Source organism: Trachurus japonicus, chromosome 16 (assembly GCF_045865225.1).
Source record: "Trachurus japonicus isolate A0001 chromosome 16, Traja_1.0".
Taxonomy (NCBI): Eukaryota; Metazoa; Chordata; class Actinopteri; order Carangiformes; family Carangidae; genus Trachurus; species Trachurus japonicus.
Window position 1 is genome coordinate 2,571,255 of NC_140922.1, and position 18,792 is coordinate 2,590,046.

Genomic DNA, 18,792 nt, shown 5'->3' on the forward strand with positions numbered 1-18,792 from the left:
GATGTTTAACATGTTTAATACTTCAGAAAAGGCCGAAACTACATCCACAAAACAAAGACAGACTGGTGTATTGAACTGTGCAGATTGATTTCCACAGATCACCTTCATGTCAGCTCTCTCCGTGGTGACCAGGGTGGAGGTGATGTCGTCCTGCTGGATCAGGTCACGGAGCTGCTTCTCCAGCGAGCCCCTCTGCTCCCTCATCTCCTGCACCTTCCCCAGGATCCGCTTCATGCACTGCAGCCCTGCTACTTCCTCTGTATGTCAACACACACACACACACACACACTGGGTCACACTCACAATTTACCTTTAATTCAATTCTAAAATATTTGACTTATATAGGATCATATTAAGCCTGAAAACCAAGGGCGTGGATCGGATTACGTGTAGACCTAACTCACAGACGGCCATATTGCATCGGTCCACATGCTCTGACTGTGGCTGCAGCAGATGGTGACCCAGTCATCTGCACTAAAAAAACATTCATAACTCGGTGTCATTTTGTCCATATGTGACCGTTGATCTGTGGACCTGCCCTGAGTGGGGTTCAAACCCAGGTCTGCCGATGCTAACCGTTTGGCCAAGAGGTCAATGACCACTTGGCAAGCGGGTACTGAGTTTAACTTCAGTTCCGGTAACTGTCACACGCTGTCACTTCTCCTTACTGGTACCTGGTGACTGTGACTACACCCGCGGACCTCCGTTACACATATAGATAGATATCACGTGACGTCACACAGCGTTCGCAGCCGGTCACAGCGCCATCTTGGGTACCGACTTCCAAAGGCAGTCTATGGGCTGTGACCTAATACATCCATGGCTGTGACATCAAATCTCACAAAAATAGTGGATAAACCTTTTTTTATTACATGGCTCTATTGAATGTCGTATTCCGATAATTTATTGATATTTCTGATATTTATTTACATCTTGATTTAGCATTTAACAGTCTGTTATTCCTGTTTAACAGATCGTTGCTAAGTAAAATACACTAGGTAGGGACGCCGCTCTGATCAGCGCAGCACAGAAAAGAGAAACGATGCAGGATATTTACTTTCTGTTTCATTTTTTACCGTCATTAAACAGCTTGGGAGACATGTACGCCAAGGGAGGCTGCCTCACTCTACTGAGTGTGAGCAGCACGTACGTTCACGTTGCTTTCGTGAATTGTAAACACACAGACGCCCCCTCGGTTTTAGCGTCCAGCAGTTTAGCGGCTAATTCAACAGCAGTGATGGATAACTGTACCGGAGAGGCTCAACATGAGCTTCATTTGAGGAATAAACGGCAGCTTTTACCTGACGGGAGACCGACGCCTGAGCTACGGTAGCTAACAGCTAACACCCTCCCTCCCTCCCCCCTTTCTTACACGCACACACACGGCCCAGGTTGTCTGTCATATCTGTTGTAAACCTTGTAATAACAGCTTGCTGAGTACAGTTAACACTATTGTTGCCTCGGTTTGAGTGTGGATTAATTGTTAACGGTTTGTGATAACGTAACTGTGTAGATGGCGTATTGTGATGAGAAGGTGTTGCACATATTTTAAGACTTATCTGTGCAAACCATTGTGCAAAACCTGTTTGTTGTGACTTTTTGCGTGATAAGATGATTTGCCGAATTCTTCTTCCATTCCTGCAGCCTTTTGTCTCAATGTTAACGATGGCAAAATGTCCAGATATTTTATTACTTTATGAAAATAAATGTCTGTGAGTTAAAAAGAAGTGGGCTACGCATTTCTGATTTGATTTGGCTTTTCGTGTATTTGGAGGAGAGACAGAGCGAGAGAGAGAGAGAGAGAGAGAGAGAGAGAGAGAGAGAGAGAGAGAGAGAGGGGTCCGCTGGGTGAGCTAGATTAACTGTTAACGGGAGAGAGAGCGGCGCACCGCGCTGTCAAAGCTCGTCTCAGCAGAAAAGGTGTGTGCTTTCAAGGCAAGGCCATCAGAATGAGAAATATCCATATCCAAACTACATCAGGCAGCAGTCATTTCTGGTCAGAGAGGATGTGGCTGCACTGAGCTGAATAGAGGTTAACTCAGTGTTCGGTACCCAGCATGGCGGCGGCCAGGTGGAACACACCGTGACGTCACCTACTGATAAGTATCAATATAGATATTACTTTAACTATTTTCATAATGTTACTTCAGCGTTATGAAAAGTACATTATTTAAAGGTCTAAGGTTTATTGGCAAAATCTGAATACACTACCCATGAATATATTAGTATAAGTGTATAATCATATACATATAGCAAGGCTCCTGCTTTAGAGAGTGTCAGCCAGAACGGAAAATCCAGTCAGAGAGCAGGTTTCGCGAGTTTCATGTTCATAAATAAACCAACCGAGAAAAAGGCGGAAGGAAAGAAGGAGTAGGAAACAACAGACATGTGGTAAAATGGTTTAGATCTTCACCTCATCGCTCCATGCTCCTGAAATACTCCCAGTCATCACAGTCGTGGTAAACAAGTTTTTTTGTCCTCGGAGGCCACCGTCACCTTGCCGACGGGAGGGGTGAGTGCTAGCAAGTGAGCACTGCAATCTAGAATCTGAGCGCTGGATGTCAGGGTTTTTCCCCCCCATTGTACACACTGGACCTTTAAAATTCTTCATGATTTTGCAGTAACATAACTGCATTTCTGACGTCCATAACAAAGCAAACCATTTGAAAATTGGTCCAAAACTGAGCAAGTTCTGGTTATTTTCGTAGAACATGCACTATAGGCTTAATGCTCTGAGGGAGCGGGCGGACCAATGCAAGATGGCGGCCGCGTGGCGACGCCATGTCATTGGCCAGCAGCGCTGGGTGAGTTACCTAGTCTTCTTATACAGTATATCTATGCTGTAACCCTTGTACTGATTCATCACCTTCACTGAGCTGGGGCCGGGGCAGGGCGTCCCTCAGGCTCTCCAGCGGCCCCCCCAGCAGTCGCAGGTTGCTGATGTGCAGGTTCATGGCCCGGTGCAGCTCTGTGTTGGTGAAGCTGGCCTTCTCGTGGGCCTCCATGTACTTCTCCAGGTCCCTGCGGATCTCGGCCAGAGCCTGGCCCCGCGCCGCCGGGTGCACCTCGCCCAGGGCGGGGCCGCCGGCCTCCTGCAGCGCCCGCTCCCCGGCCTCGTCCGCCTCCAGCACGTCTCTGATCTCCTTCAGCGAAGACTCCACGTCGGTGAAGACGCCCGACAGCACTGCACGGGAGGTAAAGTGGTGGACGCTGTTTACACGATAACAAACCATCAGAATGTGTGTGAATTGGACAGCGTGGGGTTAAAGCTGCTGCTGACCCTGCATGGACTGGATGAGGCTCTTGACGGTGTCGGGCCGGACGCTGAGCGCAGCACATTTCTCCATCAGGACCGGAGGGATGTGACTGTACATGTCCAGGTTGTCCACAGACTCCGGCTCCAGGCCCAGAGAGTCCATGAACTGCCTGAAGCAGAGACAGACAAGACGGCCAGTTAGATTGTTATCTATGGACATCATCACTCAGCAGGCACAGCAAAGACTAGAAAACAACATCAATTTACCACACAGGACCGTACACAACAACACAACACTGGAATTCACTCTAAGACATCTGACAGCCAGTGATAGATTTGGTTGGAACTTTCATTTTCATTGAGTCTGTTGTAATTGTAAACTGCATTACTATGTGTTGTGTGTTGTGATGAGTAGTGTGAGTGTGAGGTTGTATTGTCAGCATCAGAACTGTGCAGAACCAGGATGAACTGCTGCTGCAATGCAAAATCTAACAAGTTTCTGGGGTGCTCGGTGGTCAGGTGGTTGGAGAATCCAACTAACTGAAAACAAAATCACACTACTATAAATGATCATCACTTAATTAAAGTGAAATTCCGGCGTAAGTGTAAACCATGGTCAAACACACCGTAACACCGAGTTAGACCCCCCCTCGAGAGATCAATTTGCCCGACCGCTACATTCACGAGATCCACCAACTTCAGCAAATACCGCATTATCGCCACACACGGCGCTGTCCGGATCCACTGTCTGACCGCAACCAAAACGCCACCATTTGCCCAAAATAATGCTCAGAACTGCACCAAATGTCATCAATAGTACACACAGGGTCCCAGCACGTAGTACGAGTTGTCAAACATCTGCTAGCTTTGCCTGTTTTCTTTAGCAAGGAGATGCAACTCAACTCACCTACTTCTCTTCCGGGAGCGGCTTGTTGGTGAGGAAGCCCTGACGAGTCGATCACCGAGTGCACCGGAGTTCCGCAGCTCTTAAAAATGCTCATTTGCGCCTATATCGTGGCCAGCACTCGATAATAATAGTTATAAAGTGATATGCAAGATAAAAATAAAAAAAACTCTGATTGTATTTCCATGAGGTAATTGTTGATTGAGCTGCGGAACTCCGGTGCACTCGGTGATCGACTCGTCAGGGCTTCCTCACCAACAAGCCGCTCCCGGAAGAGAAGTAGGTGAGTTGAGTTGCATCTCCTTGCTAAAGAAAACAGGCAAAGCTAGCAGATGTTTGACAACTCGTACTACGTGCTGGGACCCTGTGTGTACTATTGATGACATTTGGTGCAGTTCTGAGCATTATTTTGGGCAAATGGTGGCGTTTTGGTTGCGGTCAGACAGTGGATCCGGACAGCGCCGTGTGTGGCGATAATGCGGTATTTGCTGAAGTTGGTGGATCTCGTGAATGTAGCGGTCGGGCAAATTGATCTCTCGAGGGGGGGTCTAACTCGGTGTTACGGTGTGTTTGACCATGGTTTACACTTACGCCGGAATTTCACTTTAATGGCAGAAAAAAAATCTTACAGAAAATGATAGGTCTATAATTTATACAGGCTCCTAACTAAGATAAGATAAGAATGACTTAATTAATCCCCAAAGGGAAATTCATTTGTCTGTCAGCTCATCTACCATTTGTAGAAGAAAGGTAAGGTGTGAAAGGTACAAAAGATCTTCTGTATCTCTCCGTCCTGCAGTGAAGAGAGAGGAGTGGTCCACCACTGCTGTTTTCTTTTCTTTGGTCCATCAAGGTGCTATGAAGTAGAAGATCTGAGTAGTTCAGAATGACCTCTAACATCTTCAGTGTGTGTCTCCACCACGCCCCCCCAGTGTGTCCAACCTGGCTCCAGTCACAGAGCCAGCAACTCATCAGTCCATTCTCTTTGTGTCCTCTGATGCTGCCTCCCCAGCAGACTGCAGCATACAACAACACACCTGCCACACAGACTGATTAAACATCTGCAGCATCTCACTGCAGATGTCTACAGATCTGAGTTTTCTTAACAAGAGGAAGCTCTGTCCCTTTTTGTCGAGTGTGTCTGTGTTTAGGGACCAGTCCAACTCCTTATTACCATTACCTGACACCTGACCACCTTATCAATTATCAATAAAAAATACACTCTTGAATATCCACTTCTATTTGATCACAGCTGCACACGCTCTGATACTCACTCTAGTGTCTCATTCCTGCTTTCTATCTTGGCCATGACGTCCCTCAGCAGCTTGGCCTTCTCCTCGCTGGAGGGACACAAACACAACAGGAACCACAGACGTTAGTTACCCAACCATCTTCATGTGTCAGAAGCTGAATAAACACAAACGTCTTCACCCGGTTGATACGAGCTCAACGCCACGCCACGGCGCCTCACCTGTAGAGAGAAGAGGCCTCGTGAGCAGCCATCGGCACCAGCTTGGCGAACAGGTCCGGTCCGGTGACGGTGGGGTCGGTGGGGTTGACGGGTAGAGCTTTGACCAGCGGTGCGCCTGGAGGAGGGACAGGGACACACAGGCAGAACGATGAAGATCATGATTGGAGGAGGAGGAGGAGGAGGAGGAGGAGGAGGAGGAGGAGGAGGAGGAGGAGGAGGGGTCACAACCAGCAGCATGTGACAGGAACAGCTGTTGTAGTTTGTTTACAGCACAGAATGCACAGTTTCATTCGTGCATTTTGGATGAGAGCGATCAGAAGTAATCAGTCAACAGACTTTCTAAAAAATATTCTGCAACTATTATGATCAATTTCATTCGTTTTGTTTCTTTTTTTCTTTTTATATTTTTAAAGGGATAGTTCAACATTTTGGCAAATTGGCCCATTGCCATAAGCCCTATAGTCTTAGGAGTAGGTTACCTTACCTTTATTTGTCGGTGCAAGCTATTTTTAGAACGGCGGAGCAGAGCCGCGAGTCAAGGCAAGGCAAGGCAATTTTATTTGTATAGCCCATTTTTACAAACAGTTTGTCTCAAAGGGCTTTACATGGCATCATAACAACATCCTCTGTCCTTAGACCCTCACATCCACTGAGGAAAAACTCCATGGAAACCCTTTTAACAGGGAAAACCAGGAGAAACCTCAGGGTGAGCAACAGAGGAGGGATCATCACCCAGGACGGAAGGACGTGCAATAGATGTTGTTACAGACAAGAGCTGCTCAGAGCTACGCTACGGAGGCTAATGGGATGTCTTGGTTTCCCTCATCAAACTCATCAAATACACAATCCAACAACTCCACAACGCTCTGGTGGACAAGTTGTGACCTGCACATTCACCACACTATGAGATAATAACACAACGTAATGAGACAGTTGTTTTCCATCAGCTGTTTTGCATGAATTTCCCTCTAAAACAACTCTGTGTGGTAACGTTCTGTTATTATCTCATAGCGTGGTGAATGTGCAGCTCACAACTTGTCCACCATCCCTTCCCAGGAGATTCAACAATCTAGCCTCAAAGAACAACCACTGTTCACAAGTGGCAAGTGACTCCAACGACTGTCGTTATAACAACATAGGGCACTAACGAAGTCCAAACCAACTTTCCACCAAAGACAGTCATTTAAACGACTGTCGTTGGCACTTGGAGCACAAAAGGGAACCAGTGACATCATCACCCTTGTGAACGCCCACACAAGAGGTTAAATAGTGGGTCTCCACACCAGATAGTTGGACCAGTCCCAGCCTGGTCAGATGCTACATGAACTGATGAAGCCTCTTGGATGAGAGGTGAAACGTCTTCCTAGACAAATAACTAAGTCCAGTTGCTTTCGATTTAACCTCCTCTGAAATACTATGACCTGGGCAAATGAGAATATGCACCGGCTTGTCCACCAGAGCGTTGTGGAGTTGTTGGATTGTGTATTTGATGAGTTTGATGAGGGAAACCAAGAAATCCCATGAGCCTCCGTAGCGTAGCTCTGAACAGCTCACGGCTCTGCTCCGCTGTTCTAAAAACAGCTTGCACCGACAATTAAAAGTAATGAACCTACTGCTAAGACTATAGGGATTATGGCAATGGGCCAATTTGCTAAAATGTTGAACTATCCCTTTAAAAGGTATAGTTGACAGTACCTACAAACATTTTGTTTCTTAAATGTGAATATTTCCTGTTTCTTGTCTACTATAATATCCAACTGAATACTTTTGGGACAGACATTATCAATGAGAAAATAAACTCTCTCACACACACATACACAAAGGGCTTCTTGTGTCACTCTGCACAACACAAAACTGCTACATGTAAATGCTGCTTTGCATTAACACAGCGAGCGAGCTCCCTGTTACCTTTGACTGAGGCCAGAGTCTCCAGAGAAGGAACCGTCTCATGGTAGATGAAGTCGTTGTCCTTTTTGGCTGAATTGAACCTACAGGTCAAAGGACAAAGAAAACATTCACACGCTGCACATTTCTTTACATAATTATGAGAGAAAGAACAAGACCGGCCGCTCACTTTCCACCGATAACGTCCATGGTGAATCTCAAAGCCTCCTGCACGCTGTCAGGCTGACCCTGGTTGTACCAAGACAAGGAAAACACACAGTGAGCACACACACAAACACACTGACAGGTCACATTGACATTAAAAACATGTTCATGTGTTGCTGTTCTACCTTGGCCAGTTTGATGGCTTCACTGAGTTTATCCAGGGAGCTCTGCAGGTACGCCAGCTGAAACAAACAGGATGTATGCATTTAAGTAGGGAGAGAAAGACAAGCAGTATTCATTTATTCATTCAGGAACAAATAATACATGTTTGTTTTTTTAATGTCTGAGACATTTAGCTGAAGGAAAAACAACTTTACAACAACTGCAACAGTGAAACTAGGACCGTCCTGTGTGTGGGTAAGTGTCAGGAACTGCTATTTAGCTCTGTGCAAGAAACTTTCTTTTACCCTGAATTTGATCTAGAAGGCAACATTAGTGTTTACTAGTGCTGCTTCTTCTAGTGGTAGTGGTAGTGGTAGTGGTAGTGTTGCCTTAAAGTGTTTTCATTCAGAAGGCTGAGTAGTGTAGTGTGACAATACTCATTCTAATAGACAGCCCTTGACAGCAGGTGTCCTCCACTGTGGTTCTCACAGCTGACAGACACCACACTAACCACATGTCAACATGTTGGTATTAATGAGTAAAAACCAGTGGTCAAGCTGTCCTCTACTCTGAGGACTGATGTCCTCTCCATTTATTTTACTAAATGATTGAAATTGGCAGTTGAACTGTCAGCTACAGGCCAAGTGTCCGGTATTTAAAACTCTTGGAGGTTGTTTTTTTTTAATTTTCAGATGATTTATTTAAAAACTGAATTAGTGTCTGTAACTTCAGACAAAGAAATTCTGTCCTGCAGCCCCCCTGACCTTTTTATGTTGGGCACTATTGACTCTCATATAAGGATTTTGTTGGACTACGAACCCCCTCCCAGGTCTCCAGATGCACTTTGAGGAATAAAAAACTACTTTGGAGTATGCATCAGCATGAGGGTGAGTCAACAATGACTAATTTCATTTTTTGGTGAACTATTCCTTTAAGACACAGCTGATTAGCTCTGTCTTGACCTTAATTAAGTAGGAAGAGAAAGAAAAGCAGAATTGATTTATTTTTATGGGGGGGCGACCGCCATTCCGAAGGACCGCCATTCCGACGGTCTGCCAGTCCGAAAATTCCCGAAGGTCCGTCATTTCGAACTTCCCGAGGGGCCGCCGTTCCGAATGTGTTTTATTTTGAAAATTGACCGGATTCTCTCGTGGTTTGACTTCCTGCCCGGCTTGACACGACGCGCCGCGGGGACAGCGCCCGACCGGCCCCTCCCCCTCCCCCTCCAAAGTTTCACCCAGGTGCGAGTCTGATGCATTACATCCATGGTCTGATGCAGCCGCGGCACTCCTGCTGAAAATAAATGTCCTTGCTCTGTGCTTTGGTTAGGTTTAGGCAATGTAGAAAGGAGTTGGTTAAGTTTAGTAAAAAGGTTAGGTAGAGGCCAATAAAATCGCAGATAATATGTATCTCCCCCGGGAGTCGAACCCTGATCCACCGCGTCAAAAGCAGATGCTCTGGGGAGCATACGTCAGTCCGACTGCCCACAAGTCCGACGGCTCATTTCTCCGACTACCCATTCTACAGTGTTGAGGTTAGGTTTAGGGTAAGGTTAAGGGTTAGGGCTACTTAAGTCGGAGAAGTGGGAGGTCGGACTGATGACGCAAAAATAAAGAAATGTATGGTCGGAGTCGGAGAAATGGGTGGTCGGAGAAATGGGTAGTCGGACAGACGTCATGCGCCCAGATGCTCTGACCACTACGCTACCACCGCAATTAGGCATGCTTAGTCCGTGCCGTAAACCATTCAATATTTTTTCAGGTTCGGAATGGCACCCTTTCTTTCAGGTTCGTAATGGCACCCTTTTCCCATAAATAATTAAGGGTCGGCATTCCGACAAATTAAAGTAAACGTTCGGAGTGGCGGCCCTTCGGAATGGCACCCTGGAACCATTTTTATGTCAGAGACATTTAGCTGAAGGAAAACCACTCTACACCGGCAGCGGCCCCGCCCCCCGTGGCACTTTCAAAATTCCTGCGAGGAAATTTTCCAGCTCCATCTTTCATCTTTCTCTGAGCACTGACATTGAGGTGTGTGAACCTGTGTGTGTATGTGTGACTGTAATCACATAAAGTGTTGCGTGGTTGTGTTTGACAGAGACTTCATATAAATGTATGGGAGATAGGAGTCAGAAGTAGATTAACTGCAGAAATATCAGATTAATGACTTGGTCTCAGCTGTGGGTCTGGCCTCAGGCTCAGAGGTTGCCATGACGATTGATGCACCCCAGGCTAAAGAGAATAGATTTAGACATCAATCAAACATACATTGCTTCAGCATATAGAGTCCATTTAAACTTAAAAATGTAGACAAGTCTTGTGTGTTGATTTGCTGTTTCACATTTTAATTCATCACTGTTGAATGATCATGATCATTTTTTGGGAGAAATGTTGAACCATGTCTTGAACCATTCTTTGTCTGGCCCCTCACCTGAGGACAAGTTGCCATGGGAGACCCTGCAGGAGCACGTTGCTCCAGACAACACAGGCCTCAGGTTCACAGGGACACGCAAACCTCTCCACCACGATAAGGTGATGGTTCCTGGAGAGGTAAAAAAAATATATAGTTTAAATAAAAATAAAAATGTTTTATATAAAAAAAATATAGTAAAAATATAATCTAGTATAAAAATAATAATAATATGGGGGTGATCAGATGGTGAAGGGTGGGGCGGGTTAAGGAGGGCAAGGGTCTTGGGGGTGATCTGATGGAGGGTGGGGGTTAGAGGGGGGAGGGGGCATTCGGGGGAGGAGCTTCTTATTCTTCTACTCCTCCATTCTCTTCCTCCTCTCTCTCTCTTCCCTTTCTTTTTTTTCTTTCTCTTTTCTTTCTCTCTTCTCCCTCTTCTCATTCTGTTCTCTTTCCTCCCTTTCTCTTTTCTCTTGTTCTTTTCTTTCTCTCTTCTCCCTCTTTTCATGCTGTTCTCTCTCCTCCCTTTCTTTCTTCTCTTGTTCTTTTCTTTCTCTCTTTTCCCTCTTCTCATTTTTCTTTCTCTCTTCCCTCTCTTCCTTTTCTTTCTTCTCCTGCTGTTTCTGCTCCTTTTTGAGCCTCTTTTCCTCCTCCTTCTTTATCTTTGCTTTCTCCTTATCGGTTGTGGAGGCCAGTTCCTGCAGCCTGGTGTTTTCGGTGGCCAGGCGCTGCAGGTCCTCCTCCATCCTTCTGGCCTTTAGCAACCAGTGTCTCTCTCTGCTGAGCCAACTCTCCTCCATGTCAATCCTCTTGTTGTACAGCTCCTCTTTCTGGTTCTTCTCCTGTTGCAGACTTTCCTGCAGGGCGTTGACCCTCGCCTGGCAGTCAGCCTCACATTGTTGGAGCTTGATGTTGGTATTATTGAGTTTGAGGGCGCACTGCACGTTGTTCTTTATCAGTGTCATCATTTTGTTTGTAGCAGTGGTCATCTTCTGGTCTTTCTCCGTCATGATTAGGTCAACCTTCACCTTACAGCTCCTCTGCACAGCGTGGAGTTCAGCGGCTGCCTTCTTTTCATTACTGGCCGTCATCTGGTGAAGAGCCATGACTGTTGCCTCACATTTCTGGAGTTTGGTGTTGAGGTCCAGGAGTTTAAATGTGCTCTCCGTGTTCTTTTTCACCAGGGCCATGTTTTCAGTGGTAGCCCTGGTGATCTCCTCTTCCTTCTCTTTCATGATGAGGTCAATCTTTTCATCACAGCTCCTCTGCAGAGCCTGGAGCTCAGAGGCTGCCTTCTCTTCCTGAGTGGCCGTCATCTGGTGAAGGGCGTTGAATTCTGTCTCACATTTCTGGAGTTTGATGTTGAGGTCCTGGTTTTCCATTTTTGCCATGGTGATCTCCTCTTCCTTCTCTTTGATGATGAGGTCAATCTTGTCGTCATAGCTCTTCTGCAGAGCTCGGAGTTGGGAGGCTGCCTTCTCCTCCTTTACACTCATTTGGTTTTGCCATGTGGCGTTTAACTGGCCGAGTGACTGGGCGAAGGAGTCCTCATTGTCTTTAATCCTTTTGTCCTTTTCAATCACTTGGTGGTTGAGCCAGTTGTTGTTTGAACGGCAGGCATTGAGGTCTGCCATGCAGCATTGGAGCTCATTCATCTTTGCCTGGACAAATTGCTCCATTTCTCTTTGCCTGCCGTTGTACCAAGCCTCTCTGGCCTTGGCTGACTCAGATTCCTTTCCAAGGTTTTCAAGGCCGTTCCTGGTCCAAGCAAGAGTTGAAGCCAAAGACTTCATATCTTCTTGCAGGGTTTTCCTTTCCTGCTCCCAGCTGTTTTCTTTGCTGAGTAGCTGCTGCTTCAGAGCAGCGTTTTCCTCAGCCAGCTGTTTATTCTCCATCTTGGAGTTGAGCAGGGCTGTGTGGAGGTCATGCAGCGTTTGAGGAGTGTACTCCTGCTGCTGGTCGTCACCAAGCACTGCTTGTCTTGGTGACCTGTTGTCACGTTCTGCCATCTTTACTGAACACAGAAACTGTAGCACAGTTGAAGATATAGCAGAAGTTTTAGGATATTGATTAATTACTTTAATTAATTACGTGTAATTTTTAATTACACGTAATTTGTTGTAATTAAACAATTGCAATCGATCAGTAACTACACAGAAAATGTCAGACTTTGTCTCTGTCTTCACTGTGTGCATCCACTGAGAGATATGACTCTGAGGTCAGTTGGTAGGCTACTTAACAACTGATGTGTGATGTCATCCAGAATGTTGAAAGGAATCATGTGTGATGTCAGAATGTCATGTAATGACATCATGTGTGATCTCACGTGATTCCTTTCAACATTCTGGATGACATCACAGCCTACCAACTGATCTCAGAGTCATATCTCTCAGTGGATGCACACAGTGAAGACAGAGACAAAGTCTGACATTTTCTGTGTAGTTACTGATCGATTGCAATTGTTTAATTACAACAAATTACGTGTAATTAAAAATTACACGTAATTAATTAAAGTAATTAATCAATATCCTAAAACTTCTGCTATATCTTCAACTGTGCTACAGTTTCTGTGTTCAGTAAAGATGGCAGAACGTGACAACAGGTCACCAAGACAAGCAGTGCTTGGTGACGACCAGCAGCAGGAGTACACTCCTCAAACGCTGCATGACCTCCACACAGCCCTGCTCAACTCCAAGATGGAGAATAAACAGCTGGCTGAGGAAAACGCTGCTCTGAAGCAGCAGCTACTCAGCAAAGAAAACAGCTGGGAGCAGGAAAGGAAAACCCTGCAAGAAGATATGAAGTCTTTGGCTTCAACTCTTGCTTGGACCAGGAACGGCCTTGAAAACCTTGGAAAGGAATCTGAGTCAGCCAAGGCCAGAGAGGCTTGGTACAACGGCAGGCAAAGAGAAATGGAGCAATTTGTCCAGGCAAAGATGAATGAGCTCCAATGCTGCATGGCAGACCTCAATGCCTGCCGTTCAAACAACAACTGGCTCAACCACCAAGTGATTGAAAAGGACAAAAGGATTAAAGACAATGAGGACTCCTTCGCCCAGTCACTCGGCCAGTTAAACGCCACATGGCAAAACCAAATGAGTGTAAAGGAGGAGAAGGCAGCCTCCCAACTCCGAGCTCTGCAGAAGAGCTATGACGACAAGATTGACCTCATCATCAAAGAGAAGGAAGAGGAGATCACCATGGCAAAAATGGAAAACCAGGACCTCAACATCAAACTCCAGAAATGTGAGACAGAATTCAACGCCCTTCACCAGATGACGGCCACTCAGGAAGAGAAGGCAGCCTCTGAGCTCCAGGCTCTGCAGAGGAGCTGTGATGAAAAGATTGACCTCATCATGAAAGAGAAGGAAGAGGAGATCACCAGGGCTACCACTGAAAACATGGCCCTGGTGAAAAAGAACACGGAGAGCACATTTAAACTCCTGGACCTCAACACCAAACTCCAGAAATGTGAGGCAACAGTCATGGCTCTTCACCAGATGACGGCCAGTAATGAAAAGAAGGCAGCCGCTGAACTCCACGCTGTGCAGAGGAGCTGTAAGGTGAAGGTTGACCTAATCATGACGGAGAAAGACCAGAAGATGACCACTGCTACAAACAAAATGATGACACTGATAAAGAACAACGTGCAGTGCGCCCTCAAACTCAATAATACCAACATCAAGCTCCAACAATGTGAGGCTGACTGCCAGGCGAGGGTCAACGCCCTGCAGGAAAGTCTGCAACAGGAGAAGAACCAGAAAGAGGAGCTGCACAACAAGAGGACTGACATGGAGGAGAGTTGGCTCAGCAGAGAGAGACACTGGTTGCTAAAGGCCAGAAGGATGGAGGAGGACCTGCAGCGCCTGGCCACCGAAAACACCAGGCTGCAGGAACTGGCCTCCACAACCGATAAGGAGAAAGCAAAGATAAAGAAGGAGGAGGAAAAGAGGCTCAAAAAGGAGCAGAAACAGCAGGAGAAGAAAGAAAAGGAAGAGAGGGAAGAGAGAAAGAAAAATGAGAAGAGGGAAAAGAGAGAAAGAAAAGAACAAGAGAAGAAAGAAAGGGAGGAGAGAGAACAGCATGAAAAGAGGGAGAAGAGAGAAAGAAAAGAACAAGAGAAAAGAGAAAGGGAGGAAAGAGAACAGAATGAAAAGAGGGAGAAGAGAGAAAGAAAAGAGAAAGAAAAAAAAGAAAGGGAAGAGAGAGAGAGGAGGAAGAGAATGGAGGAGTAGAAGAATAAGAAGCTCCTCCCCCCGAATGCCCCCTCCCCCCTCTAACCCCCACCCTCCATCAGATCACCCCCAAGACCCTTGCCCTCCTTAACCCGCCCCACCCTTCACCATCTGATCACCCCCATATTATTATTATTTTTATACTAGATTATATTTTTACTATATTTTTTTTATATAAAACATTTTCATTTTTATTTAAACTATATATTTTTTTACCTCTCCAGGAACCATCACCTTATCGTGGTGGAGAGGTTTGCGTGTCCCTGTGAACCTGAGGCCTGTGTTGTCTGGAGCAACGTGCTCCTGCAGGGTCTCCCATGGCAACTTGTCCTCAGGTGAGGGGCCAGACTAAGAATGGTTCAAGAAGACCTCATGAGAAAAGCCAGGCAGAAAGAGGTCCCCCTGCCTGGAGGAAGTCCAGGACCCGGTCCGTAACCAGACCCAGACAGGGGCTCACGGTGAGCGCCTGCTGGCTGGCTACACCAAGGTGCTACCGGTTGGATGTGGTGGGCTGACCTCAACCTATAGCCCCTGTTCTGGATCCAGACTCCTGGATAGGAGCTGGACTTTGTCAACCACAACCTGTAGCCTGCATTCTATGCAATACACACCCATAATAATCTCAACATTTCTCCAAAAAATGATCATGATCATTCAACAGTGATGAATTAAAATGTGAAAAGGCAAATCAACACACAAGACTTGTCTACATTTTTAAGTTTAAATGGACTCTCTAGGTGAAAGTATACTGAAGCAATGTATGTTTGATTGATGTCTAAATCTACCCTCCTCAGCCTGGGGTGTGTCAGTCGTCATGGCAACCTCTGAGCCTGAGGCCAGACCCACAGCTGAGACCAATTCATTGGTCAGGGACTCCTCTGATATCTCTGCAGTTAAAGTACCGTCCCAGGTGGCTCATTTTTGGCAAAATGTTGGCAAAATTATAAAAAATCTGAGTATATCTGGTAAATATTAGACAGTGATTGATGACATAAGTGATTTGACATATCTATGACCAAACTTGGTCATCTGTGTAAGGAACAGGGGCCAAAATCTGGCCAACCAATCAAATTAGTCTCAGACAACTTTGGTTGGATGGTCAGTCAAACTGTCAAATCAGAGACGTTCACGGGACGTGACTCGAGGTGCCACATAGACGAAAGCTGTGACACCGGGTCCGAGGCTCTGATCGCAGGTTTGGTTTCCAGCAGCGGTGTGGAAGGCAGAGAGCCTCCACTCTCCCTGTAACAAGTTACAGTCATTTATCGAACATCACAATTAGTCCCAAGCTGTTCAATGAAACACAAGGTAAACATCCTGCATAGTTCTTCTGCTCTGTGCTACTCCCATCAGAGCGCTGTCCCTAGCAACGGTCTGTTTTACTTAGCAACAGTTTTGGTGATTCCTGATTGGACAGAGGGGGTGGGTGCTTATCAGTTGTGCAATTCGAAAAAAAAAAAAATCATAAAACCAGCCACTTGGGATGGTAACTTAACTTTAATCTACTTCTGAGCCCTATCTGCCATACATTTATATCAAGTCTCTGTCAAACACAACCACACACACATGTAACTTCATGTGATTACAGTCACATGCACACACACACACACACACACACAGGTTGACAGCTCCTCAGTGTCAGTGCTCAGAAAAAGATGAAAGATAGAAGTGGAACTAGAAGTACCACGCTGCCAGTGGTGTGATCTCTGTCAACGAGGGAATCAAACCCACGACCTTAAGGTCAAGACAGAGCTGACCAGGCAGACACAGTAGACAAACAGTAGAAAACACAAACATCACATCACCTTTAACAGTTCATGTAAAAAAAAAGGATCTTGTGAGAAACGTGGTCCTACCCGCTCTCCGTACTTCTGCTGCTCCTCAGCCTGTTTTCCCATATGAAGCTGTTGAGTGACAAACAAGGCTCAAACATCCCAGTAATCAAATCCCACACAACACACGTACAAGCTCATGCATGCACTGAATTGTCCATACACACACACACACACACACTAGCCATTTTCCCTCTCTCCCATCAGACACTCACATGTGCAATAGCAGCAAAGTAGTAGATCTTCATCTGGACCAGTTTCTTCCAGTCCTTCTGGATCTTCCCCAGCATGGAGGCGGTCTCTGAGTTCTCCAGAGCCCTGCAGGCCTCTTTGTAGTAATCCACCACCTGCAGCAGCACAGCCACACTTAAACCCTCTATTGGCTGATATGATATTATATAATGTAAGGGATATTTCACGACACTGACCTGAGCACTAATGCGGGCGACCAGGAAGCTCTTCCTGTTGTCCAACATGGACTTCTCCAGAAGACACTCCTGAGCTTGGCCCTGGCAGGTAGACACACACAGGATAATATGACTTTGTCCTCCCAGTGTGTGTGTGTGTGTGTGTGTGTGTGTGTGTGTGTGTGTGTGTCCACATAAGGCTACAACCTACCAGCATGAGGTTGATGTTGAGGTTAAGGATCTGGTGGCTCATGTCCACACTGAAGTTGTGGCTGAAATTGTCTCTCAGGTAGGAGAAGGCCCCGGCCGAGCACTGGAAGTGGGTGCACGACACCTTCATCCCCTGAACACACAGCATGGTAGAGTCAGTGTTGGTGTGTACATCACATACGGTTCATGTTCATGACTGATTGGTTTATATCTGTGTGTGGTACCTCCTCAGACACCCTGTTGTCCATGGCTCCCAACATGGAGTGTAGGGCCCCTACAGACAATCAGAGAAATATTCAGTCAGATGTGCTGCTTCCTTTAAATGTTACGTTTAGTGAACATGACAAACAAAAACTGCAGATGGAGACTGTCCAAGTCCAATCTTAAAACAATACTGTCATGCTCATAAGTATATTGAATGTCCAGTATAGTGTAAAGGTAGATGTTTGTATTAAAGCTCCATACAGTGTAAAGGTAGATGTCTGTATTAAAGCTCCATACAGTATAAAGGTAGATGTTTGTATTAAAGCTCCATACAGTATAAAGGTAGATGTTTGTGTTAAAGCTCCATACAGTATAAAGGTAGATGTTTGTGTTAAAGCTCCATACAGTATAAAGGTAGATGTTTGTATTAAAGCTCCATACAGTATAAAGGTAGATGTCTGTATTAAAGCTCCATACAGTATAAAGGTAGATGTTTGTATTAAAGCTCCATACAGTATAAAGGTAGATGTCTGTATTAAAGCTCCATACAGTATAAAGGTAGATGTTTGTGTTAAAGCTCCATACAGTATAAAGGTAGATGTTTGTATTAAAGCTCCATACAGTATAAAGGTAGATGTTTGTATTAAAGCTCCATACAGTATAAAGGTAGATGTTTGTGTTAAAGCTCCATACAGTATAAAGGTAGATGTTTGTGTTAAAGCTCCATACAGTATAAAGGCAGATGTTTGTGTTAAAGCTCCATACAGTATAAAGGCAGATGTCCATGTGTAGTGTGATTATAAAGCAGCTCTAGGTTCTATATTAATACAGTGAAAGTATCAAAGCCTCAGTCCACAGAGAAATGCACACAGCTTGTATTCAGAAACTGAGACTTAAAACCAGCCGTCAGAACTTCTGTAACTTTGTGATGTCATAACAAAGCAGGCCAGGCTTTCAGCCATGCCCCAAGGACAGGATACCAGGACCTACTATCTATTCTGCTACATTTTTATTCTAACACATATGAAATAGTCAATCAGGAGCCAATCGGAGAGAGGCTCAGAGCCTCCTCTCTCCTGATTGGCTGACAAAGGCTAGATCTCCTGAGAGAGGAGAGGAGATGACACTGTGTTTTGGTTCTTAAAACCACAAATATTCCTTCTTATGAGTATCAGCAGCAGACATACACTCAACAAAGAAGATCAGCTATCTTCAGGGCACCTGCTCTTGAAACTAAGGGTTCATTTGTTTTTCTTTTCTCATAAACATTTGACTTTCCAATTGAAAAAAGCTGATGAGATTTTAGTTTAGTTAGTGAACTTCAACAATGTAAGAGTCTGCGTCTGAGCCATCTCACTCCATCATCCAGCCTTTTAACACAATATCCTGTGGAGGCAAATGGGTTGACCTGCTTTAATGAGCGTCTATAAATCCCTCAATGTGACTTCACTCACCAAGATTGTAGAGGATGCAGGCTTGCTCATAGCTGATGTCATCATGGGTGACTGTTTTTCCAGAGAAAATTTCAGTCCTGCCAACAAATAAAAAATAAAAAAGGACATATTATAGAATATCTACTGGTAATTAAAAAACAAAGTCAAAGTCTATACACATTAATACTGGACATCATTTTCTGCTCCCTGACAATGAAAT

At 45.4% G+C, this 18,792-nt stretch overlaps 1 protein-coding gene across 1 annotated transcript in view; it reads right to left on the minus strand.

Moving 5' to 3' along the window:
- Window positions 1-18,792, minus strand: part of ptpn23a (protein tyrosine phosphatase, non-receptor type 23, a) — a 33,290-nt gene that overhangs the window by 10,395 nt on the left and 4,103 nt on the right. Inside the window, exons 4-17 of the mRNA XM_085802359.1 lie at window positions 18,594-18,670; window positions 17,160-17,209; window positions 16,937-17,068; window positions 16,747-16,827; window positions 16,534-16,665; window positions 16,343-16,390; window positions 7,866-7,922; window positions 7,706-7,764; window positions 7,540-7,619; window positions 5,632-5,746; window positions 5,435-5,500; window positions 3,281-3,426; window positions 2,867-3,184; window positions 103-257 (exon numbers count right to left, since the gene is read on the minus strand). Of these exons, the coding sequence (XP_085658485.1) occupies window positions 103-257; window positions 2,867-3,184; window positions 3,281-3,426; window positions 5,435-5,500; window positions 5,632-5,746; window positions 7,540-7,619; window positions 7,706-7,764; window positions 7,866-7,922; window positions 16,343-16,390; window positions 16,534-16,665; window positions 16,747-16,827; window positions 16,937-17,068; window positions 17,160-17,209; window positions 18,594-18,670 (1,516 nt within the window). The remainder of the gene's footprint in view (window positions 1-102; window positions 258-2,866; window positions 3,185-3,280; window positions 3,427-5,434; window positions 5,501-5,631; window positions 5,747-7,539; window positions 7,620-7,705; window positions 7,765-7,865; window positions 7,923-16,342; window positions 16,391-16,533; window positions 16,666-16,746; window positions 16,828-16,936; window positions 17,069-17,159; window positions 17,210-18,593; window positions 18,671-18,792) is intronic.